The following is a 25,294-nucleotide window of genomic DNA, read 5'->3' on the forward strand; positions in this document are numbered from 1 at the left end:
TTCTCTCCATTAGGCCTTCCCACAAAACCTTCTGATTTAACAAGCAAACAGAAGACAATCTGAGACTACTAAAAATGAACCTTGGTGGTAGATCTTTTCCATTAATAATTGGGAAATGCTAAGTAAAAGCACTTCTTAGATCACCACGTGTTCTCCCAGGGTCACAGCTGGGCTCACTTGAGTGTCTGTCAGATCTATAGATGCTAAAGCTTTGCTTATAGTTCTACTAGGCAGCTGTTCAACATTGTGCCTCAGGTCACTATGTATGCAGTGGATTTGTAAAGCCAGTTTCTTTTTCTGTTCTTCTAGTTATTTCTATAGCCAAAGGGGGTTTCTGTTTGTGTGATTTATACAGAATAGCATAAGGTAACTTTATTATTGGTTTATTGCTACCTGAGACACTTCACTGGGGTTTTATCTTGCTTTGATTAGTTAGCAGATGATTTATAGAAGAAAAGCCCATGATAATATCTTTTCTAGTGACAAAACTGATTTAAAAGGTGACAAAAAAAATATACTAGTACATGGAGCACTTTGAAATAGTGAAGCACTGTAGCCAAAACATTTGATGCAAAGCATTCCACTATAAGGAAAAGGTTGTGGGAATATATTGGTAAGGTAGAAATAGAAACATCAGAATAAAAGAATGAGTATTTCGTTTTCATCACTAATCTTCATGATTTTCAGCATATACTTTTAATTCAGAATAGTGACTTATTAGTGTTGTGATACTGGTCAATCACCGTGTTACTTCATACATGAGTAAGAATAAAATTAGCTACTTTCCTTGTTGTTGGCTTATTAATGTTGCTATTCCTTGTGAAAAGATAGAAATGCAATTCAGGTTTTTTTCATCTTTTGCTTGTATGATTACAATTTGTTGGTCTATTCAGCTGGCTTCAGGCTACAAGATAATCATGTCTAGATAGAGTAAGATTCTTCAGGGAGTTAAAATATGAGATGAAAAATTCTCTGCAGATTAGAAAATGTATTTGGCAAGAAAGATTTAAATTACAACTCTCATTCGTGCTACACAGCACAAGTGCGCATACACTTTAAATCTGGAATTATGCTTTTTAAACCTTTAGCACAATAAAGACCCTTACCAGTGAGATTCAGAAGATGTTACAATGAGTAAGAAAACTGAAGAACATACAACTGCTGATAAAATCATCAGGCAGGTGGGGCTGTCTATTGAGAATATCGTACTCGTAGTGTACATCTTCAATTAGGGGTTTCTGCTACTTATATGAAGAAAGGATTCTTTCACCACTTATTGGGTTTTTTCCCCTTAGCTTGCATGTGAGAATACAGTTACTTATCAAAGGAGCAGCATCCTCTAAAGCACCTGCCTATTTGTATTTATTGCCATAGTTTTTTCAGTTTGCTCTAATGCAGAGGTAGGTGCTGTGGTGCCTGTAGACATGCTGAGAATTTGGGCAGGATTTTTCAGGAAGCAAAGCTCAGCATAGGTTTTCTAACCTGACTGCATTATCCAGGCTTATTTTTACCATGAGACATCTGTATTGTTTATTTCAACTTATATTTGTCATATCCTACACATACCTAAGCTATGTTACGCAAAAGTAGCCTGCCTGCCATTGTCTTGATATGTTTCTTATTCGGCCTTTCTCATCTGTATAGCTAAAACCTTGCCAGGCTTTCGTCTTCCCTGTCTCAACAGCTCCAATATCTTTTTCTGATCAGATGTGGTCTGATCCCATTTGTGGCCATTCACAGCGCTTCTGATAAAATTGTTCTCCCAGCCAACTGACAGTTGCTTTCTTTACATCTTTCCTCCAGCTCCCCGTTCTGTTCTACATAAGACATAACCTCCTTGTCTCTGCTTTAAAACTACACATTACCCAGCAGTATGCTGAGATCCTTTCTTAAAACAATCTACTGCTAAAGGAAACTCTTGAGAAAAAAAAAAAAGAAAAAAGTAGGCTTCTGTTCAGCTGCATCTAAAGCTCTTCCTGAGAATTTAGATAGCTTCTTGAGTAGTAATTACTCTGTCAAGTCCTTAGGAGAGGGCCTCTACCTTTAAACAGCAGCTAGTTCAAGAACATCCCAGTCCCAGAGCATCCTTCCCAGAGAACAGTTTGATAAATAAATTCACTGGAAACATCTAGCAGCATCCAGGCAGCCAACATGCTCTCCAAACTCCTTTCCTCAACAGGTGGCAATAAAAGATCAGGAGCAGCAGAACTGTGGCAGTAAAAAACCTGGACATTTTACATATGGTGATTCTTCCCCCTTTTTTCACACGCGCAAACTTTAATTCAGTCCAGCCTCAAAATTGTAAGGACAATGCAGTACTTAGAATCATGAATGCCTTGCTGGACCTCTGTTCTGCCTTTTCAGTGTCTGTTATTTACTTTGATTTTTTGTCAGTCTAAAGTTTATTTTGCATTGTTGTACAGAGATTTTATGTGGTCTACTCTCCGAATCGTACTGGAAATTAGGGTAGTTAAAGCTCATTTTCCCAGAAGAGGGTTCTTACTTCAGCAAGGCAAATATTTATATAGTATCTCCTCTACTGTGTAATAACAGCATCGTATGTAGCATTTTTTAGAGATGAGGCACTTCCTAAGTGCCAGACTTGCATAATCTGGAAAATTCTGAATTCTCCTGGGTTTCATTACATTAGTGGGGTATTTTTATTTTCCTGATGAAGTGGAAAAATACTTGCTTTGGCTTGATGAGCTTCCCCCCACACTTCTAAAAAAATTATGTTTGGCTGTAGAAAGCGTCAGGTGTCCTGCACCAAAGCTAATCTGAGTTTTATTCTTCTATTATATTATTTTATTAATATTCCAAATAATAGAATAGTTTAGGTTGGAAAAGATCTTTAAGACCGTTGAGTCCAGCTGTAAACCTAGCACTGCCAAGTGCACCACTAGCCATATCCTTAAGCGCCTCATCTACACATCTTTTAAATACCTCCATAGTGGTGACTCCACTACTTCCCTGGGCAGTGTCTGCCAGTGCTCAACAACCCTTTCAGTGAAGTAATATTTCCTAATATCCAATCTGTACCTTCCCTGGTGCAACCTGAGGCCGTTACACCTTGTCCTATCGTTTGTTATTTGTTAGAAGAGACCAGCACCCACCTCACTACAACCTCCTCTTAGGCAGTTGTAGACAGCGATGAAGTGTCCCCTCAGCCTCCTTTTCTCCAGGCTAAACAACCCCAGTTCCCTCAGCCGCTCCTCATAACCCCTGTGCTCCAGCCTCTTCACCAGCTTCATTCCGCTTCTCCGGACACACTCCAGCCCCTCAATGTCCTTCTTGTACTGAGGGGCCCGAAACTGAACATGATACAAAGTGTGACCTCACCAGCACTGACTATAAAGGGACGATCTATTCCCTAGCCCATGACCAAATCAGTTATCCACAAATTTTATTTGCAGTACTGAACTATCACTAAGTCCAACTGAGAAAGCTTCAGCAGTTTTTTATTACTGATGAATTTACTTGCATTTATTTCTAAAAATCTAGCATCCTAGATCAGCAGAAAAGTAAAAAAATAAAGTAAAAAAGATTATTTCAGAGGCAGAAATCAGAAAGATTAAATTACTGTCCTTCTAAACAGATTCAGGGCTTCTAATATTGTTAACTTAGTTTGTGTCGATAGCCTACTCTGTGCTAACAGCAAGCATTGGGTTGGGAACACAGTATAGTGGGACAGGAACATTCTGGAGTAAACTTGGCGTCACCAACACTTTCATTTACCTACAGCTTTTTAACATCTAATTTAATAATTATTTTGAACATATATATTTAATGGATTATTGAAGATAAATAAAGCAATGAGATTTGCTGAAACTTGGTGGGTGCAAACTTGCTAAATATAATCTTGATGTAAGAAACGCAATTAAGGCAGCCCTAAAAATCAATAAGACTATTTTTCTCAATTCTAGTTTATAATAGCAACAGGGACATGGGTGCAGAGTGTTCCCTTGGGATTAATGTCCTGCTGTCATTGGGGAATGCTTTCCTTATTGGATTGCCATTAAGAACAGTTACAATGTGTAGCACTGGGTGACGTTTAATATCACTGTCATTGGGAGCTCAAGTATCCAGCTGGGACCTAACTTTTCAATATACGGTGGAAAAGTCCCACTGCATCATCAACTAGTACTCAAAAAAGGGTTGTTATTAACATTTCTCATAGATAAACTGCTTTATTGTTTAACTTTGACTCTATATTAGACTGTCAGCTGAATAATCTCAGTCACTGGAGGCAATGCTAAAGCTGGAGTGGCATTTTTTAATAATAAAATATTACAAGCTGGAATACACAGGGTTGGAGCCTGATCTCAGTTTTACCAGTCTAAAATGCAGAGTAACACCTATGATTTAGAACTCTTTAGAATTTTTGTTTCTTTTAGTTCTAGTCTGTAAAACTGAGAACCAGATCTGATGTCATTTGAGGGGTCTTGAATCCTTATTCTTTGGAGATGGAGAGAAAGTGAGTATCAGTTAAGGAGACCCACAGCTGGATAAACTGCTTTAGAACAATTGATGGCTGCTTGCTAGGCAGCTTCTGTAAATACATACACAAATATTTTGGACCACTGTGGAGTTCTGTGGTGACCTATCTGTTTCTCCCAATGTAGGAAGTTTACTACACTTCAGAAAATCTACAGCTTCTTAATGTATCTGGAAACAACTTGTAATTAACACTCAAACTGTTTGTTCAGCAGCACTTTATCTGTCACTCAGATCTTATGTACTTAGGTGACTTCAGAAACATCTTAAGAGTCCAGCCAAGGGCAAAGTGTAGCTCTGTATGGAAACGTGTGTAGGTTTGCTTAAACAGATTTTTAGTCTGTAGTTAGAAGAGCACAGTTGTCAATTTATGTGTTTAAAGGTATTGAATGCAATGGGGGGGTTTTATTAACTAGATTAGAAATATACAGTAATTTAAAAATCTACTATAGATTCTAACAACAAGGTATTTTCTTTTCCTGAGACATTTCAATATTCCTGTTAGAATACCTGTCAGGTAGCATCACACAGTTATATGGTAACACTTCCTGTGGAACTAGGGAGGATTTACGAGTGCGTTTCAAAGTGTGACTTTGTTGCCTCACTGGCACTGTCAGTTGTTAAATATCTGTCTCATTTGGAGACCTTATCAGAAACTTCGAACACAGCTAACATTTAAAAGCTGATAGAACAAAACAATTCATTTAGAAATATTAGAGCAAGCCACAGAGCTGATAGTGAATTGCCTTTGTTTAATGTTCTACAGCATTAGACAAATTAGTCTTAATAATGTCTTCTTAAGCTTGCATTATCTTTCCTTTTGAAAAATAAACAGCTAAAAGCATTGTCCTCTGCTACCAGCAGATGACAACAATTCAGAAAAGTCTTTGTTTTGGAATTGTCTGTGACATTTTGAAACAATGCTCAAACAGTTGAATAAGAAATAGGATTTTGATATGACAGCAGTTTATGTTCAGTATTCATGTGATATGTTTATTTAAAAGAAACTGAAGAGAGTAAGAAGCTGCTTAATACTGCAAATTAAGCGTAAGTATTACATACTCTATCTGAATGCTCATGTCCTTTTTCCCCTGACAGGTTGATAATGTATGGTTTTGTGAAGGCCATGGTACATATTGGTCAGTTAAAAGGATGGGAATTCCACTTCACTGACTGTTTGTTTTTTGGGTCGCTGATGTCTGCCACAGACCCAGGTAACTGTTTAAAATAAATTACTTCTTCCAAAGTTAGAAGTGTAAATAGGAACATGACGATTGCATGTTCCATAGAAATGCACAAAGTAATTGCTTGCAGATTTTCATTCCCAGAGCTGTTAAATGTCTGATGTTCTGCTAATAAAAAGTCAAATTGGCCGCAGAGATCCCTTGCATTTATTTTAGTAACTTTTAGGTTTGCCTGTGTTTAGCTGAAAAACTTTAGAAATGAAGTTGCTGGAGAGAGTGGAAAAATGTTGTTCTCCAGTCTTCAGGACACCTGTCTGTTCATTGCTGTATGAGAACTGCTTTAAAACTGCAACCTCTCGATTAATAATTTAGACTTTGTGTTCCTGTGTGATCTAACCCAGTTTAAAGATCTGGCCCCATAAATACTGCTTATAAGGTATCAGTTTACAATCTGAATGTTATGTTTCATGATAAACACAACTCTAAAAAGACAGATACAAACATGTTGACCTAATGTTACAGTAAATACCTAAGTCTAGAGAACAGACTCGGTGAGTTTTGGAATCACAGAATTATAGAATCATTTCTACCTGAAGGAACGCCTGGAGGTATCCTAGCCCAACCCCCGAATCCAAATAAGGCTAACCTCAAAGTTAGCCAAGGTTTCGTATGTCTGTCCAAATTCTCTTACATTAGAAACGTTAATAAGAGCACTCTGGTATTAGAAGCAAAGCACTGCTTTTTGCATCTATGGGACAATAGGGAAGGAGTAGTTGGAAAAAGAATTTCCATGTGCTATCTACAGAGAAACAAAGTAAAATGTCTAAAGGGGGAGAATGCATTTTTGCAGTTTTCAGTTGAGCTGTGATAGGCAGTGGAACAGAAAGCATTTTACGATGCACGACACCCTGCGTTAGTGTTAACTACCTTTAAGAAGCTTCTCTGAGGCACTTAGGAATAAATCTTTCAAATTCACAGCTATTAAAAGAAATGACAGAAAGCATCTTTGTTCTACAAACTTGTTCCATTCTTTACATGAACCCTCATTATTTAACAAAAGACTTGGAGCTTGTGATTTATCATTATGATGGCTTCAAAATAGGGTGTAAATTTTTTTTTTCACAAAACCATTTGTTGCAAGATTGCTGGAAAAGTGGCATCAAATTGTTATTCTCAAATTAATGCAAATATCCAATACGCTGCCATCTACAAACTCCCCCAGCTACCTTAATAACACTCAGCCAATGATTGGAGCTTGTCCTCAGAGCAAAGCACAGAAACTGAAAGCACAAAGAAAACCTAGGGAAAAAATAAATTGCTTATGGAATAAAAGGTTGCTTACAGCTTCCAAGTACACTTTCTGATTGCGTATGAATAGAGTTTTAAAGTTGGCTTAGTTTCTTTTCCAATTTTCCAGTCCAATAGTATTTAGCTTCACAAATGAATGTGTTGAATTATCAGGAGAAATATATGAGACAAACGCACTGATTTTGATTATGATAGTATTAAATCACCAGTGATTAATCTGGAACCATCATGAGCGGGAAGAAAAGAGAAGTTCCTCTTGCACTGGAAGGAATAAGTGACAAGGATTACTTCTTCCAGATTTTTAAATAGGCTTGAAAAGCTAACTGCAGTTGAGAAAACTACTTTTACTGTGACAAACCCTCATTGATTCATACTGTTTGTAATTACTCTTCAGCCTACGTAGAGTATCTCTGCACATCCAAGAGTTTTTTAATGCTGTCTTGCTCCCTCTGTTATCTAGCCACAATATGCTAAGACGTTACGTGTTTCTACTAATCCTATTTGTAAAATTCAGTCCCCCAAAGAGCTAGGAAATTTTGAATTACATTTTTGCTTAATGATAGACACAGCTGAAAATCTTTCACTGTGTTGTATGATTTGCTACTGAATTATAATCTCAAATCATGTGAGATCTCATTGGAATTACAGAATCAGTTAAAGTATTGTCCCTGGAAAGCCTAATACATGCTAGGGCATAAAATAATCAATCTACTTAGTAATAGCTAGACTCTTTTTTAAAAAAAAGTAGTATCTGGTAAAATGTTGTTAGCGTTACAAAAGTAGGATAGAATAATAAACAACAGTCCTAAAATGAAATAATAAATTCCTGTCAGATTTGCTACCTGATTTTTCATTTAATTCTTCACTGTGTAGGATTATAAACTCATTTCAACAAAAGATTTAATTTCCCTTGGCTGTGAAAAGCAATTAAGTCTCAAAAGATGTTGAAAACTGATCTGTTGACTTGACAGAAGTTGTTTTGATTGAGTTCCTTATTTGTAAAGATAGCTGGTAGATGTTTACACATTATATGAAAAATTTTACTACCAGGGCATTAAAAACATGTCTCCCAGCCAAAAGTTGCTAAAATTGGTTCTTAAGAAGGAAATGACATCACAACACTGTAGGTTTTAGTTTTGAAAGGTATTTAAAGATTTTTAATATAGTTATTTGCATAAAATTAGTTCAGAAGGATTGTTCCTATATGTTATCGGTTCCCTTACATAGTAAATATGTACTCGAACTAAGACTAAGAAATTAACTTATGACTTAGTAGACTTGGGACTGTGTTTTGCATTATAGACGGTGGTCCTAAACATCTGTGATATTTAGTGTTGCCTCAAAAACCTCTGATGTCTCTAGAAGAAAAAGATATAAACTTTAGGAACAAAGCAAGGTTACTTTCAAATGAATAATTAATTTTACAGGAAAATTCTCCTTTTGTTTTCAGCAGAAAAAGTTTCTCATTTCAAGGTTTCAGGTGAGGGGTTTAATTTTTAGTAATATAATTTTAAATTTACCAAATTCTCCCTTCATTAGTCTGTGATTTAAATCATCAGAAAAGCATTGATATTTTTCTTTATTCTAATTAATAGGTGTCATTTATCGTGTAGTCTGGGAAATCATCTCTTCTTATTATTTCATCTGTGTAAAACAGCACAGATTTATCTCTTTTGCTATTGAAAGGGACTCCCATCTTTCAGTATTGTGTTTTGATTTCTAATATAACCTGACTCTGGAAGATTTGTGATCCCTTCAGAAGGGAGCAATCCCTTCAAAAGGAATGGAGCAATTCCTCCCTTTGTTCTGGTACATGCGTTGCTCATCAGGAGCAGCAAAGAGACTGTGGAAAAGGTGGTGTGGGGAATGGAGCCCCCAGCTCTTGGTCCCCAAGCATCAGAGACCTTCAAAATCTGTCTTATGTGTGAGCATGGATGAGGACATTCTGACAACAACTGTCTTCTGCAGTTGAAAGGCAGACACGGTAATAAGCCCCAGCAAAAGGCTGCTTCAGGGTACCAGGGATTGTAATGGAATAAGAGGAATGACAGAACAAAATGGGCATATGAAAGAAAAGATTTGACCTCTGCCTTAGCCACCATTAAATAACTGGAAAGCACAACTTTGGCAGTGTGTCTTGGCTTTTGTCATTAGCACTTTCTGTGCAATGACCTTCCAATCCAAAGGCATTCATGTATCTTTAGCACTTCTCTTCTTTTTTTAACTTCTGACATTTCAAGCATAGAAAACATATTTACCTTCCCAAGGTTTGCTACAGCACAGCTATTCCTGAGCTATATGAGCTCTCTCTTACCTTTGGTCATATTGATAATCACAAGACTCTTCCCTATTTGAAGTTACCATGGTTACAGCTGAACTGAAGATGTGTTGTGCTGCTGTTCTTATTGATAAAATTGGATATTTATTAGAAAGGGCAATTTGTTTCTCATAAAATCGCAGGGGGTTGCGTTAAGAAACATAATTTATAAATACTGCAAGGTAATATAGTTTATATACTAGTTATATAAGACTGTTTATAAATGTCTTTTTAATTAAAATATTTTTATGCTTTCTTCTTATTCACCACTGAACTAATCTGTGAGTGGCGTGACTGATTGGTAGGGAAAGGAGACTATAACAAAAATTGGAATTGTTATTTTAAGAGAAAAATGGATGGGAAATATAAGTGAGATTTCTCTCATCTTATTTTCTTCCCACTTGATGTTGCCCTCCTAAAAGAATTTAGGACCACGAGCTGTGAAAGATATTAATAGTTCTAGCCAAAATATTGAGGTACACTAATACTAGCACTTTATATAATAGTCTTATTTATTTTCTGAGATCCCTTATTCTATTCAAAGATAACAGCAAAGCAGCATGGGATTCAGTTAGCTTAGGGATTGTTGTAGATTGCTGATATTTCAGTTATACACACTTTTTACAGGAATTAAAAACAAGCCAATTTGCTTCTACATGTGTCAAAAGATATTTTTCACAAACCAGCTCCACAGACACTTGTTCTGACTTGGGTACAACCAAAATCATGCTAGGCTTAGCATCTAATAGACATTAGCTCAGCCCATGAAGTCAAGGAATAAGTTAATCAGATTTCTCTTGGAACAAGTAACGTGAAAATGTTAGACATTTCATTATTTCAGGCTTCCCATCACTGAATTTTTTGAAGAAGTTCAAAGCTCTTTCTGAGTCAGGAGCTGTGATACATGTTTTTTCTTTTTGTATCAGTTTTCTACTTCCACCAAAGGTGTTTGTTCACTGTCTTCCAATTACCTGTCCTAGCCATCTAGTTCTTTAGCTGTCTTTCTCTGGCCTTTTTTGCTTAGACTGGAATGAGAGATTAAGATGCTGTGTACTCTCATGAACAGGAGTTTGGTATTTTTAAAATACCTATTGTATCCAATGAATTATGCAGGTCTTGGGAGTAGTTGCCACACAAAAACCAAGCCCTACTTACTGTTCCTCAAAAGTGCCTCCAGAAAGCCAGAGAGGCCGTACTTGCTGCAATGTAGTACCTATGATCTGAAAGTTTGCACAGCTTAGATGTGGCACTGTTGCATATGATAGCAAATACTGCACTTCTAAAAACAATTCTCTTGAATTTTCAAGTTACCCATCGGACAAAACCTGATACAACTACTTCAGACAATGATGACTATTCATAGAGTATTATTCTATCTACAGAGTCATTTAAATTATCTTTCTTCTATAGCAGAAACATCTTCTAGTATGCCTGTTCAGAGCTATATCTGTAGATTCTCATAACTAATGAAAGAAAATGTGAAAGAAAAGAAAGAAAATGTGATCTTGAGTAAATGGCCAAATAGTGGTTGGCAAAACAAGGTGAAAATGTTTTATTGAACACTTAAATGGTAGGGGGGGAGGAGGAGAGAGCAGTGCTAAAGATTATGCAGTTCTCTGCTCTTTTACAGATACTACTTAATATGTAGTTTCACGGGTGGACGACGTGCTAAGGGGCATGGTTTAGTGTTTGATAGGAATGGTTGGACTCGATGATCCGGTGGGTCTCTTCCAACCTGGTGATTCTATGATTCTATGATTCTATGTTCATTAATGAGTTGGCTAATGCAGTAGGGGATGCTCCTTTAATGTGTAATGCTATGCTGAGAGGAGATTGCAAACCCTTTGAAGGACACGGTTGGACTCAATAATCTCAGAGATTTTTTCCAACCAATTCTATGATTCTATGACACGATTGGAGCTCAATATGATTCCTGCAGTGATTTAAAATCAACAAGGAAAAACACTACACTTAAAATTAATCAGCTTCAGAGATAGAAGATAAGAAATGAGCATTCACTACCGAAAAAATTTCAAGTTTACAACCTGGAAATGAGTCATCAGTACTAATACATAGCAAAAAAAAAAAAAAAAGGAAAATGTGATTTATTAAGACATGTTCTACAGCATCTTTTCACTCTGTTTCTTGACTGCAATTTTCATCTACAGTACTGGGATCCGATTTGCGGCACTGTATTTCAAGAAATATATGGACTACTTAGAAGTAATTAGAGGGCTAGAAAACATTACTGAAAGGAGAAGATTGAAAGGAGCAAGTCAGGGAGGAGATGTCAGAAATGAGTCTTTGAATAGGAAAAATGTTGCTGGAAATAAAAAAAGAATAAACGTGACAAATTATTCATGTCTCATTAGGCTAGGAATGGAAATTACAGACTTCAGCAGAAGGGGAGATTTAGGTTAGACATTCGGGAATAACTGCATTTATAAATTGTATGAATACTGAAGAGCAGGGTAGTCTCCCTTGGGATTTATGGAACCAACATCACTTCATTTCTTTAAAAACAGATTAGATCAATATCTGTCAGCAGTAGTTTGTCTGAAACTTGCTGTGTCCTGGGCCAGACAAACCAGGGGACAGAGCAGATACTGGTAGTGGTCTTCCTCCAACAACCAGAATTCATCAGTCTGGGACAGGCAGTACTGTAAAGAACCAATAACCTTCACTGTGGATGGGAGGAGGATTTGAAATAGAGGACTGGGTGAATCAGGAGTCTCTCCCAGAAAAGTCAATGGATGCATTGCTGTGTTGCTTTCCTTATTATTTTGCTTTCATTTGAAAAGATTCTAAATCAGATTTTCAGGGCAGTGTTGGGAGGGAAAGCAAGAAGAGAAAGCTGTTGTTTTCTTAGGAAGCAGAGGAATGCGTGGGCATCTCTCTAATAGGCCTACTACACATACATACTGACAGTACATTGAACCCTGATTACTATTTTCTTTTCCTTCTATCATTCACAGGGACTATTAATGTGAGCCCAAACTAATTAGCTAATAAGCAAAAGCAGCAAGTGGCAAATAGTTTTAGAAAACAAGTCTGTTGTTATGCTTTTGACATCAAAGAATGGAAGACTAAATTGGATCCACAATTATCTCATTAGAGTAACGTTGCAAATCGAGAAAAAATCTGAATGTAGATATTGGTGAATCAAGAAAATATGTTTTGCAAATAAAACTTCTTCCTACACCTTTGAGCTGTTCTGGGAAAATAACTCTTTTCCAAGTTTAAATTATATCTGCACTGGGAGTAGATGGGTGAGGTTACCAGGATGGTTAAATATAACCAGCTGACTTAAATATAGCTGTATCAGCAAATGTTCAGCCCCACACATCTCCTAAATCGTCTGCTGTAGAATAACACTTCCAAAATTCTTGAAAGATCACACATGAACAGAGATCACTTTGACATAACATCTCAAAGGAGAACTAAAAATCTATTTTAGGTTTGTAACCTGATTTTTAGATTACACAGATATTTAAGTGCTATTTAGAAAATCTTATCAGTAATGATTTCAAAGTTTCAAGGAATGTTATTGAGACAAAGCATAATCACTTGTTCATGGGGTGGTTGTGAATTATCAGCAGTCATTTGAATGTAAAAGTATAAAATTTTTGTTTCTGAAATGTCAGATGTTAACATGGCATCCCAGGGGCAATTCTAATCTTTGAGATTCCTGGGCTATGAGGACTGAGCCAATTGCACAATTATCTACTAGAACGAGCATGAGTGAAACAGTGAGTGACCATGTAATTTTTAACCATACAAATAATTGGAAACTTTAAAATTAAATTCTGTTTGAAAAGAGAAAGCTCTGCTTTGTCCACTGAAAGAGAGAATAAAAATATCAACGAAGACCATAGATAGCCGCCTTCACTTGGACATTGTGAAGTGCTAGGCAGATCTTGGGAAAGATTGTGATCCCCTATTTACAGATGACGAAACTGAGACATTAAACAGCTAAGGCATCCTTTAATATCTATAGCACTTAATTACCTGAATATGAGCCCAATGTCTAAAGGCCCTTGAGGATGTGTGTCTAAATTATTTGCCCAACTTCAATTTAAATTCAGCTCATACAATTTTCTTCTATTTCATGGAATCATAGAATCATTTGGGAAGGGACCTTAAAGCTCACCTAGTTCCAACCCCCCTGCCATGGGCAGGGACACCTCCCACTGGATCAGGCTGACCAAGGTCCATCCAACCTGGCCTTGAACACCTTCAGGGATGGGGCAGCCACGACTTCTCTGGGCAGCCTGTGCCAGGGCCTCCCCACCCTCATCATGAAGAAATTCCTCATTATGTCTAATTTAAATCTGCCCCTCCCCAATTTAAAGCCATTCCCCTAGTCCTATCAATACATATCACTATGAGATGCTGCTGGTGAGACAGGGTATAAGGTTTTTATGCACGTTCCTTAGTGAATACGCATAACAGATGAGTAAGCATTATTATGCCCTTCTTAAGGCAGGCAAACTGATTTTCTCATCACACACAAAGTCTGTGACAAAACCAAGTCTTTTCAGCATCCTTATTTCTCCTTGGTCAGAAGATCAAAGTCCTTTATGCACATTAAAATATGCTGTGACATTTGTATTTATGAACATTTCTCTGTGTGAGAAGAAAAGTTTCTTCCTAACTCAGCTGAAGCATGAAAACTCACAGACTTGCTGGATTTAGTCTTACATACTTCAGTTGATCCCTTTTAGCATTTTATTATCCACTTAGGTAATAAATAGGACAGCATTTCTCAAAACCCATATTCTAACATTGATTTATTTCCTGAACTGCCAGAGGAATATGAAGATAACAAACTCAGTTTGCTTTGTCTTGATACAGTGACAGTCCTTGCTATTTTCCATGAGCTGCATGTGGATGCCGATTTGTACGCACTGCTGTTTGGAGAAAGTGTCCTAAATGATGCTGTGGCTATTGTGCTGACATAGTAAGTGCACTCTTTACTTGGTGAGATATTTACAGGCTTTAGCTGCTGATATAGTTTCATTGATGTAGTTTGTGTAAGCATGGATATAACATTTCATTTGAAGATTTCATGACAGAGAGGTAGGTTGTTCTTTGTTTGTTAAACATCAGAATTCCAATATTGTTATGGAAACTGTATTTCCAGAATGTCATTTTAGTTTATTTTCTTCAACTTAGAAAGCAGTATGTTCTGTAAATTGTATAAATTTAATTTAATATGATTTCTTTTTTCATCTAAACTAAATATCATGAAAAAAATAATGCTGAATGAGCACCTAGGATATAAAGCAACTATAAAATTGGAGACAATTTCTCTTGATCTTTTGTAATCTATTATTTTCCAAGATTAAAACCACAAAGTGGTACACAGTAGCCCAGTTTATCTACTTCTGCCCATTGAATCTGACAGAGCTTCAGCTGATAATGTTATCTTAAAATTGTATATAGCCTTTTTATTCTCAGGAATCCTCAAGCAAATCACAACTGATGGGCCCAAACAACGCAAGTATGTGCTGTCCTAAAAACACAGATGCCAAGTACATGATTAACAGGATCTCAAGCTAACTCCACTCTACATGCATTATATGCTTCCCATAGCTTTGCTAGAAATACAAATAATCCTTTCAGATAATCTTAAAAGTAACAGAACTCTGCAAAATCAAATTCAGTTTCCAGTACGCCTGAAGATGCTTCGCAGTACCAAAAAAAAAAAAAAAGTTTCACAATACAAAAAAATAGTAGTCCTATTTAATTCATCATTCTCAGTCAATTATCAGTCTTGTTACATTCACCTACAGTAAATTCTTCACATTGTTTTTAGAGCAAGAGTAATATTTTCAGATGTTGTCAAATGCCTAGCATTTCATGACTAGATACAGCCTGGCTGTCACATTCAGTGCCTGTGGTTGGAATGTGTCACTTAGAGAGCATCTAGCACAGCAGAGAATCAATTGCACGAAAGGGAAACTCAGCAAAGAATAGAAAACTCCGTAGAGAGAACAGATAGAAAAGCACTAAAGCAGCTGTTAGAGTTGGAAAGAAGCATGTAGGTGACAAAGCCTGAGGTTTTTCTCTCCCATCCTTGGCTCTGTTTAATAAAGGCCTAGACAATTACAGCTCATTTAGATTCTTCATTTGTTAGTGCAAGGCTCCTATAGACTGTGGCGCAGTAAGGCTACAAGCAGCTCAAGGTTATTTTAAACGTCTGCAGTTTTCATTCTCTGTGATCTCCAGGCATATGGATCTCTTCAAAGGTGCAACTCACCTGTAAAGCAAATCTAGAAAGGAAAGTACTATCAGGTAGTTCATGAGTTTCTAATCTCTGCTCTTCCAGCACTCACGTCAAGGATGAGACCCTCAGCCCACACATGCATACAGAAATCCATAGGGAGGATACCTGATGCAAAGGCTGGCCGTCTTCTTCTCATGTTTTCCTTGCTGTACATGGAAGATAGAAAACCAGTCTATTTTCCTATGCTTTCATTGTGACCAATACCTTGATTTCCGTAATATATTTTGTCATCTGTAGAGACTGAAGAGAATATATGCTATCATCAGTTTCCCATTTCATTAATTTCTGGCTTAAATAATCAGCTTATACACAAATACAACATTTTTGCAGCCTAACATAATCTTCCTTCCTGCAGCCTTTTAAGTAGTTATGCTGTTAATAATGTCAGCTTCAGTGCAATAACACCCCACTAAACCAAACTGAGTTTGAATGAAGAATGTTATCTTTCTGTCCCTACAAAAGAACAGCTAGTTTTTTTCTCTGTAACACATATTGCTTGTCAGGACGGTGCAAACACAACATGTTCATAATTACAATAATAGGGAGCTTTTTGAAAAGGTGTGAGAATAATGTTTACAAATCTGAAAAAAAAAAAGCAACAATAAGTTATTTTGTACGGTATGTAATGGTAAACATGAAATAGAACCAGAGAATACAGTGTCTTTCTTCAATTAATGGAATAACTAAGGTAATGTCTGCAGGAGTGACTCACTGCAGGAAAGGGACGAGGAGAAGGGGGGAGGCTCTTGTGGGTGACTGTGGCCATTTGGCAAGGGAAAGATGTCACAACTGCCAACAAGGCTTTATATTGATAATTCTCTTTTCCTTCAGCTTCTCCCTCCAACCTCTATTTTCCTATACTGTTTATCGTATAGCTTAAGATGTAGAGCAGCAGGACCAGCCACGCCAACATGTGCTAATGGAGTTGTTATAATGTCACACGAGTTGCGTGTTGCTGCCACAGGATGTGCCGACACTAGGGGCAATTGCCCTCAGAAAATACTGATCAAGCACACAACTTCACCAGGCCAAATCAGCAACTCTCCTACAGGCCATCTTGCCACCCCAAACACCTGGATGTCTGTGAGAATGGCAAGATTTCATTTATACTCTGCTATTTTTAGAAAACCTGTGCAGCAGGGATCACTGAGGCTCAGACTGGCAGCAGGGGCTGCGGAAAGGCTGACAAGCTGTTGTGCAGCTGGGGGAGGTCACACACACAAGAGCCTCTCTAAGCAAGGGAACTGCAGATGAAACAAGGATTTTCTCCTATATAAGTAACTTGCAGAGTTGTTTACAACTCTTCCTTATTAGGACAAAAAGTTCCTTTTGATAAAACATCTGTGAGAATTCTCACAGAAAATAAACATTTGAGGATTTAAATATTCAAAGTGAGTAAATTTTGAGCCTGTTTTACATTAAGGATTCGATATACTTAAGAAAAATAATAACAGAGGCAGTAATAACATGGCAGTACTTATTACATGATTAAGCATGTCTGATTTTACCCAGAAAAAGCCTATATGACTAATTACACCAGAAATATTTCCTTTGTATTTTGCTTTCCAGGAAATTAACTTGTCACCCATGTCTGCTTTCTATGTCTATTTACAGAAAAGCTTTATCTGTAGAAGTATTTTATATATGCTAATATTAAAACAAAGGTATAAAACATAAGCAGGACAAATATGATATTTGAGTTTCTGCCAAGTGTGTTTAAATATGCTTATAGTCTTTAGAGATTGTTTCAGCATTTAGAATTTAATTTTATACCACAGATTGTGGCAACACTTCATGAAAACATCTTTCCAATCATATTTGTATTACAATTTTTAATAAATAAGTCATTCTCAGTTCTTCAAATACATTGTATTTCATCACCAAGACATTTACCTGGGTTTATTCTCTAGATTCCAGAATGAAAGAATATAATTTAAGATTATGTTTCTTGTATCGCTGTATCGTAATATATACTGCATAGAATGACTTCTTTTGCTTTCTTGGAGGTTGGCCTATTATGTAGTGAATATTTTCATAAAACAGTCCAGATGACAGCTTTTTTACCACTGTTTGTATGCTCTAACACTTGGGGTTTCAACTTCCTCAGTTTTTTTGCAAAAATATTAACAACAAAATCCAGCTTACAAATGTTCTAGCACACATAAGCTGTTCTCTTAGCTATAAATTCAACTTTCTGCCATCCCATTCCCTGACCATCATAAAGCAGAAGTTTGTTCTGCTTCAGATGTCCAGAGGCATTCATGCTATATGACACAATATTCCAGGTGATCTATTTCATTCACAGATTTCAGGCCCAGGAATATTTATCATTGCTTAGGTTTGTAGGTAGTATTTTACAGACATATACAACAAGTTGTCCATGCACATAGGCGCTTCCTAGCTGTGGACCACATTCAAAACTGAGAAACATCCCAGTAACTTCAGTTGGAGTTTTGTGTGATGAAGACTGTACAACCTGGCTGAAAAATAGTAACTTATGGATATTTTTGAGTAAATAAGACTAACCTCTCATTTCACTTTCCTTCCTTTTGCATTGTTCTGTCGTCATGTGATATATCACTTGCTGAAGAAAACATCTGCTTCTCTTCTGAGCACACATGCTGTAGGTTTGGGCTTGGCACAGCTTTTGCAGAGAAATTTGTTGAGGAAGTGTGGAAGAAGTTGTAGAAAAAGCATTGAATAGCTTGAGATAGGACTGAAAAGTAGCTGAACAGGTCATTAGCATTGAGACAGTATATTTAGCAGAGCTATTTAATCTTTCTCATGCTGAGTGCTCAGTGAGCGCAGAATGTGGAAAGCAGTAATGAATACTGGTACATGTTCCCTGCTAACAAATTATCTAAGAGAACATTACACGGGAGATGTTTCCATTGTAGTCAATGTCAGAAGCATTTGTACCATCATTATGCAAGAGACATGACTTCATTTCTCTGCTGGCTCTGTGTCACTGCTCAGTGGGCCTGATGAGTTTCATCCTTGGCCTGGAAGACGTGATAGCGTGCAAGTCGCATGGGCAGCAGGGACATCAGTGTATGCGGCAGCGTCTTTCACAAGTAATCAAAACAAGTGAGTAGCAGCCAGGGGACACAGGATATGTGACATGGTGACACGCGTGACGTGTCAAGGAGTGGATTTACTAGCTCTGTTGCATGCAATCAAGAGCAGCTTGATACATGAATGAAGTGGAAATCCTGGAGATAAAAAGCATGGTTGAGGATCACACAGCAGTGAAGACAGAGAACACAGAAAGTAGCTGACGTATGAAATGAAGACCTCCCACATCAAAATGTTAATTTTCCTAGAAGGCTTAGAAATATAGACGGTTCTGGGCAGAGAGGAAAGCAATAAAGCAAGTACACATTTCACGTGAAGTCTGTCTTGCCATTTTTAAGTAAAATACTTTAAATAGTATGTAAACGAAAAAATTATAACCTTGGATGTTCAGAAGAAGGTGAATAGGAAAGTAACAAAAACATACTGGATTGTTTTGTAATAGATACAAATACAAATTCAAAAAAAGTTCATTCCAATCAATTAGCAAAAATCAAGGAACAGGAGGCCTGAATTTTGACACAGTTAGGTGTAAGTCTCCCTTTGCAAAAGTCGATGACCAGCACTGAAAGGCTAAATTCTTAGAAGCAGGTAAGAAGTAGAATTGTAATAGATCCTGTAATGTATGATCCTTTGCTAATAACAGGCTTCTTTGGTGAGGTACACATTTCCGCTGGTGCTTACTGATGCAATATAATTTCAGCAGTCCAGTGAGCCTCTGTTGGCCAGATAAGATGGTTGGGAATAAATAGGTAACATTCCTTTCTTTCCTTCTTCCCCAAAAGATCCGCGCTGGTAGAAGGACACTCCAACCTTCTTCTATGGAATGAGCTTCAAGGATTGATTCAAAGATTTACCAAGCAGTTTAACATGATGAAGACATTTAATTTTCCAAAGTTGTTGGAATATTATATTTCCCTAACAATAGATATATTTCAAGTCCATTTTTTGTGATCTAGCTACAGCATATGACACCATTTCCATGCTTGATAAATTAACTGTTAGAATCAAGACCCCTTTTTAATAGTTTAAAAGGCTTGAAATTTATAACAAATAGTTTGAAGATTGGTTTTGCATTTCATCTTGCTTTTGTCTTTTCTCCTTTAGACCTTATCCACTAGGACAAAGTATACAGGAAGAACTCTAATTATTCAACATTTATCATAGAATACCTCTGCTTTGCTCAAAAATATTTTCATTCTTGTCTAGTAGTGCCCTATACATGTTAAGATCATACTCAAATCTTTCTTGGTAGAAGTTTTTCTGGATGCTTGTATGGGGAGGGGTTTAAAATAACAGGGCAAAGGTAACTGAGACAAATTCGTTGAAGAACAGTATCAATTTCCAGGGGAAATAACTCAGAAGCCACAGTTCAGCTCAGTTTGTTGTGAGCACCCTCTAAGATTGACATTTCTCACACAGTGATCCCTATAATTGCCTTAGGAAGTCAAGAGAATACTTTCTGTCATGCTGGTGATTCTTACTGATAGGTACAGTCATGATATTACTAATTTTAGTTTGGTTCAGATCTCTTCAAAATATTAGAAACTCTTTTGATCAAATGGACCTCAAGTAGAAAATTAATAAGAACCTTTAAACATTTGTGGGTTTAGTTGTTTAGCTCTATTTTCATTGTAGTTTTAATTCTGTTATTATGACATTGAACTTGAAGGCAGTTTACACAAGGGGAAAATGTAATCAGAGGTTGAAAAAACAGACAATTGACAAGCGCCAAATATAGGTACAAATGTTCAGTTTGTATTTCACTTCACTTGGTCATCGGCCTGGTGAGGTAACTATCCATTACCTGCAAGTGTTACCTTCCTACTTTTCACAATTTATAATTGTGATTCCTTGTGTATTATAATAAAATCAGCAGTTCTATAAAGGATATGAAACAACATTGTAACTATGCTGCTGAATAATGAAGCTGGAAGCTGATATTTGCAGGAAACACTATCAGCTCTGAACGCTCTGAACACTCCTTGATGCATGTCTCAGCCGATCTGAGGCCCTAGTGACAATTATTTTAAGTTTTCTGATTTTGTCATAGACTGTCGCTGATCTGGATCCATTGCCTTTGCATTTTTGGAGCATTATTCTGTATAGATTTTGCCATACTTTGATCCCTGAACCTATTGAATAACAAATTTGGCAGAGGAAAGACAGCTGAATGTTCTCATATATTTTTCCCTTAAACTGCAGTTACAGTTAGAAAGCAGCCTTTAAATGTGACATCATGGGTTTCCACACGTACGATCGCAAAACCTTTTGTACCACGTGTAATCAATGATGAAACACAGACTTTTCTATCAGCCAATACTTTATCTTTGTTTCATTTTCCTGCTAATCTGAGGTAACTGGGAATTCATTCGGCCTGAGAATATGGTGAAGTCTGTCAGCCTGTATCCCACATCTACTGAGATTTATTAGCATTGTTAGCAAACAGCAAAAAATATGATTGGTTTAGGATTGAGCCATCACATATGAATAAAAAATGTTTCTGTATTGCCCTTGTATTTTTAGCCATGTCTTTAGCCACATATTCATGCAATTTCTTAGTGTCTTATACCATCATATTTCAGCCACTGGGGTGAAAAATAAATTCATTTAAGTTCTATGTATTTCCAACATATATCTGAGTGCAGATAAGATCTTGTTCACACATCCTTGGCCTATCAGTACATAAGTAATAGTGTAAAAAAATTTATTCATAAGTGGGCCCTTATGCATCTACCATTAGTAGCTTTAGTGTATCTACACCTACAGCTGTTTAGCCTAGTACTTCTTTCTGAAAAATTTATCAGCCTGATTCCTTGCAAGTATAGCACAAAATATACACAGAAAAGTGCTTCTAGCCAAGGGAAAACAAAGGGAAATACAAGCACCTGTGCCAGCTGACAGATGATAAAAAGGAGAAAATTATTATTAACACATGCAATATTTTCATGCTTAAAGAAAATAGGTGGCACATAGATTTCCAACAGTGAGAAGAGATGGTAAGATGAGGATGAAAGAGAAAGGAACTGAACTGGTGAAAGTAACAAATGGAGATTGTGAAGGCACAGCTAAGATAAAGAAGCAAGAGGAAAGACAAGACATGGTGAGAACCCAAGATATGACATAACATGTAAGTGCAGATCATGACAGCGATACAGAAACCTGTAGCTATGACTCCTTAGAGGGAAGAAAAACTTGTTTACTCATGGGGATGCAGAAGGAAAACATCTTTTTCTGGTGGTTTTTTTCAGTTTTACGTTGTTTTGTTAGGAATGTCTATGTTTGAAATTCTTAAGTAGTACATCCTGAATGTAAAGAAACTGTGAAAAGTATAGTAATTAGGACAGCCAGTTCTAAAGAGTGCTATGCTACAATCAGGTAATGAATCCGAATGCAAAAAAAAAGGAATAAGATCCTGGCAGAAACACTGGAAGTTGTCCCAAGACCCCGTCTTTGTGGCTGTCTTTACATAAGTTAATTTGACAGAGCTGGAGGAACTGAGGCTTCCATGAGCCAAGTTTGAGCACTGGAAGGCTTAGATGGGTGTTTGCCTTTACAAGACCTGACCTAGAACTCGCAGATCAGCATGAGGCCAGCACTGGACCACAACAGGCGTAGGAAAGGGCATGGTACTGACTTGCATAACCTTGAATCCTTGATAGAGATTTAGGAATTTCAATGCCTGTGAGCTATGTTTCTGGACCATTGACTAACTGGATCTCTAGAGTCAGCCATGGCCTCATTCCAGATAATTACTGTTTGTGATTTTATTCCCACAAAGATTCCTGAGCAGGGATGAGTCTACCACTTTGGAGGGGAATAAAACAGAAATACCTGAAAACGTGAAAGAATCCAAAGTGCTCGACTGAAGCTCAGCCCAAAAATTTCACTTAGTGTTTCCTCTTAGACAAGATGAATTTGCCTACTATTCCCAGTATTGTTAGAAAGGCTTATGTACCCAGAAGCCATTCAACTAGTCAAATAAAAGAGTAATCTATAAGCTAATACAGCAAGAAGTGAATTGTGCAACAAGTTATTGAGTGATTTTAAAAGACAGATGAGAAATCCTTTCCATCTATTATTTCTATAATAACAAAATTATGGTTGTCCATCTGCTCTTTTTACCTTTGAGGAAGGGTTTAGTCCCAGCTTATTTTGTTGACGATAATTAGAGTTTCACGTCACTGACCATCTGGAACAGGAGATGTGAGCACTGGGAAACTAACCAAACTTGCTATTAGCAGGAACTTTAAAAGAGCTTCTTTCCTAGAATAGAGGAAATTCCACATAAAATTATGATGTCTTTGCTTAATAAAACTTACTTTCTTTTTAATCTATGAGCTGTACTGTACAGACCAGTGCTGCACTTAAATCAGCAGGAAAAATGCTGTGGAATGTTTGTAATGCTTCTTATAGCTGGAATGTCAGAATGAAAATGGAGACTTGTAACAGAACGTTTTCAGGAGGTAATCCTCATCACTGTGGGTTTTTTGCTTTTTAATATTTCATCCCCCCTTTTCCATTATCAGCTTCCCACTAAAATTCTGCTTAGTTTCTACTTAATACACATGAAAAGTCGTTCTAGCTATAAGTTATCTAATTGGCTCCATTTTGTTTATGCAATTTATTTGAACAGGCAGCCTTCAGTTGCAGTCTGCTAAGCTAGAATAGATTTCAGTGAGTACTGTTATGGAGATTGCCCTTAGGGATGTATGAAAATGTAGCTTAGCTCAAATCAGCTGGGAATGTCTGTACTTGTCATATCCAATCAAATCAGACTAGCTGCAGGTATTTCTGTCCAGTTATACACAAACAAACTGATAACATTTAAAAATACGAAATGCAAGCTCAGAATTAAGAACACTGCTTGCAGTGCTTGCAAATCACATCTAAGAGGCAATTATTTAGCTACATTTTCCGTGCAAATGACCAAATTGACATCAAAGCTTCTTCATTTCAAAGATTCCTATTGGGAACTCTTCAGAACTGAAGTACACCCTGGTACGAGTCAGCTTGTTTTTTGAGCTCTTCCAGATGTTTTTTCTTATCCAAATAACCTTTCTCTAGTGAATAGGACAGATTTTCTGAGAGCAAGATAATTACATAGAAAGTCTAATCCTACTTACAGAGACAACTCCCTTTTAGTTTAAAATGAATGTATTGAAACTATTTCCCTTGAAGCGTTCCAAATGAAAGCTCACTTCATCCTTGCTGGATGAGATACTCTACATAAGAGTCTGTCTGGTATTTGCAGATCAACATTTTTTCCCAGTCTTCTTGGCAGGGGAGACAGGAGAGGAGTATGTATTGGAAAGGCAAGGGAGAGCTTTCCATTTTATTTTACTGGGTACCCACCGTTACCTATTCAGTCTTCAAATCCTGCCCAGAAATACAGTCCTGAAGAGTAAGGCTATCTGGAAGAGATAGAGGTTTTGTTATAACAGTATGAACCCCCATCAAAATTCTTTTATTCTTTGGAGATCAGGTTGTGATTACATGAAACTAAAAACTATTCACACTGTGAAAATGGGAATGCATATTTCCAGTGGCTACCCAGGAACACTGGGAAAGACTGAAGACCCTAGAGATCCCTCTGTGAAACCCTCCAGAAGCTATGCACTCTTTATACAGTTTCATTTGAATCTCGCCATTCTAACGTGCTCTAAGCCCTTACTTTTTCCACTAACAGTAACATCAGGTAAACTGGTTCCGCTGCAAGCCTTAATCTTTTCAGACTCACATCATTAAGCCACTGAGTCAGTTAGAGTGAACCAACATAACTCTACATAAAACTCTTTTCCATGTGCACGTGTTTACATATATACTTATGCTTGCATGGGGAATCATCCATAAAGCACATCAAAGTAATACAAAGGTTATCAAGTACTCAGGAGTTTTGTAATACCCCAAATATATATTCATGTCTTATAAAAGAGTTGGGAGACACCTTCTGTAAACATTGTAATCAAACATAATTGTCCATATCAAAGACATTATTTCAGTGTGCATGTTTCACATTCTGGATTAGGAGCTTTAATGATTTCTGAATAGACTTCTGTTATTTGAGCAAGGAGAATAATTGATAACAGCAGCATGCAACTGCCTTCCTTGAGCACCAGGCACAGCAGGAGGAGAGGTCATATACCTTGTACACCTGTAGCTACTGCATTTCATAGCTACTTAAATGATGAGACTCAGCAAATTTCTACTCTGAGGATTTATTCCAATGGTTACAGAGCTCCATTCTGTCACTGTTCCTGCCTGCTTTTGGTCTCAATTCTTCCTTCTTCATCTTTTCAATAGACAAGGGTTGCCATCTCTATCTCGCTCTACCCATTCCCCTGAATTGAGTGACTCAGATCCAGTCACCAGTGTTTTTGTCTTCCGTCTGAGATGGAAAGAAACTATTTCCAAAGATAAGCTAGGACCATAATTTCTTAAACTGCTCTCCTTCATTCTCTAAAGCCAAGAGATAACCTGTATCTATTTCTGATACATGCACCTTTCTGTTATCTTCCTTATAATGTTGTGACAAACAGAGGATATAATGAGGATCAGAGAGAGCGATGCTGCTGGTCAGTCCTAAAGGCTCGTAAAACAGCAGATGGCAGAGTTTGGGGTGCAGCAATT

At 37.1% G+C, this 25,294-nt stretch overlaps 1 protein-coding gene across 1 annotated transcript in view; it reads left to right on the forward strand.

Moving 5' to 3' along the window:
* Positions 1–25,294, forward strand: part of SLC9A9 (solute carrier family 9 member A9) — a 191,921-nt gene that overhangs the window by 35,871 nt on the left and 130,756 nt on the right. Inside the window, exons 5-6 of the mRNA XM_069865160.1 lie at positions 5,593–5,708; positions 14,158–14,263. Of these exons, the coding sequence (XP_069721261.1) occupies positions 5,593–5,708; positions 14,158–14,263 (222 nt within the window). The remainder of the gene's footprint in view (positions 1–5,592; positions 5,709–14,157; positions 14,264–25,294) is intronic.

The sequence above is a fragment of the Phaenicophaeus curvirostris genome, chromosome 10 (genome assembly GCF_032191515.1).
Source record: "Phaenicophaeus curvirostris isolate KB17595 chromosome 10, BPBGC_Pcur_1.0, whole genome shotgun sequence".
NCBI lineage: Eukaryota > Metazoa > Chordata > Aves > Cuculiformes > Cuculidae > Phaenicophaeus > Phaenicophaeus curvirostris.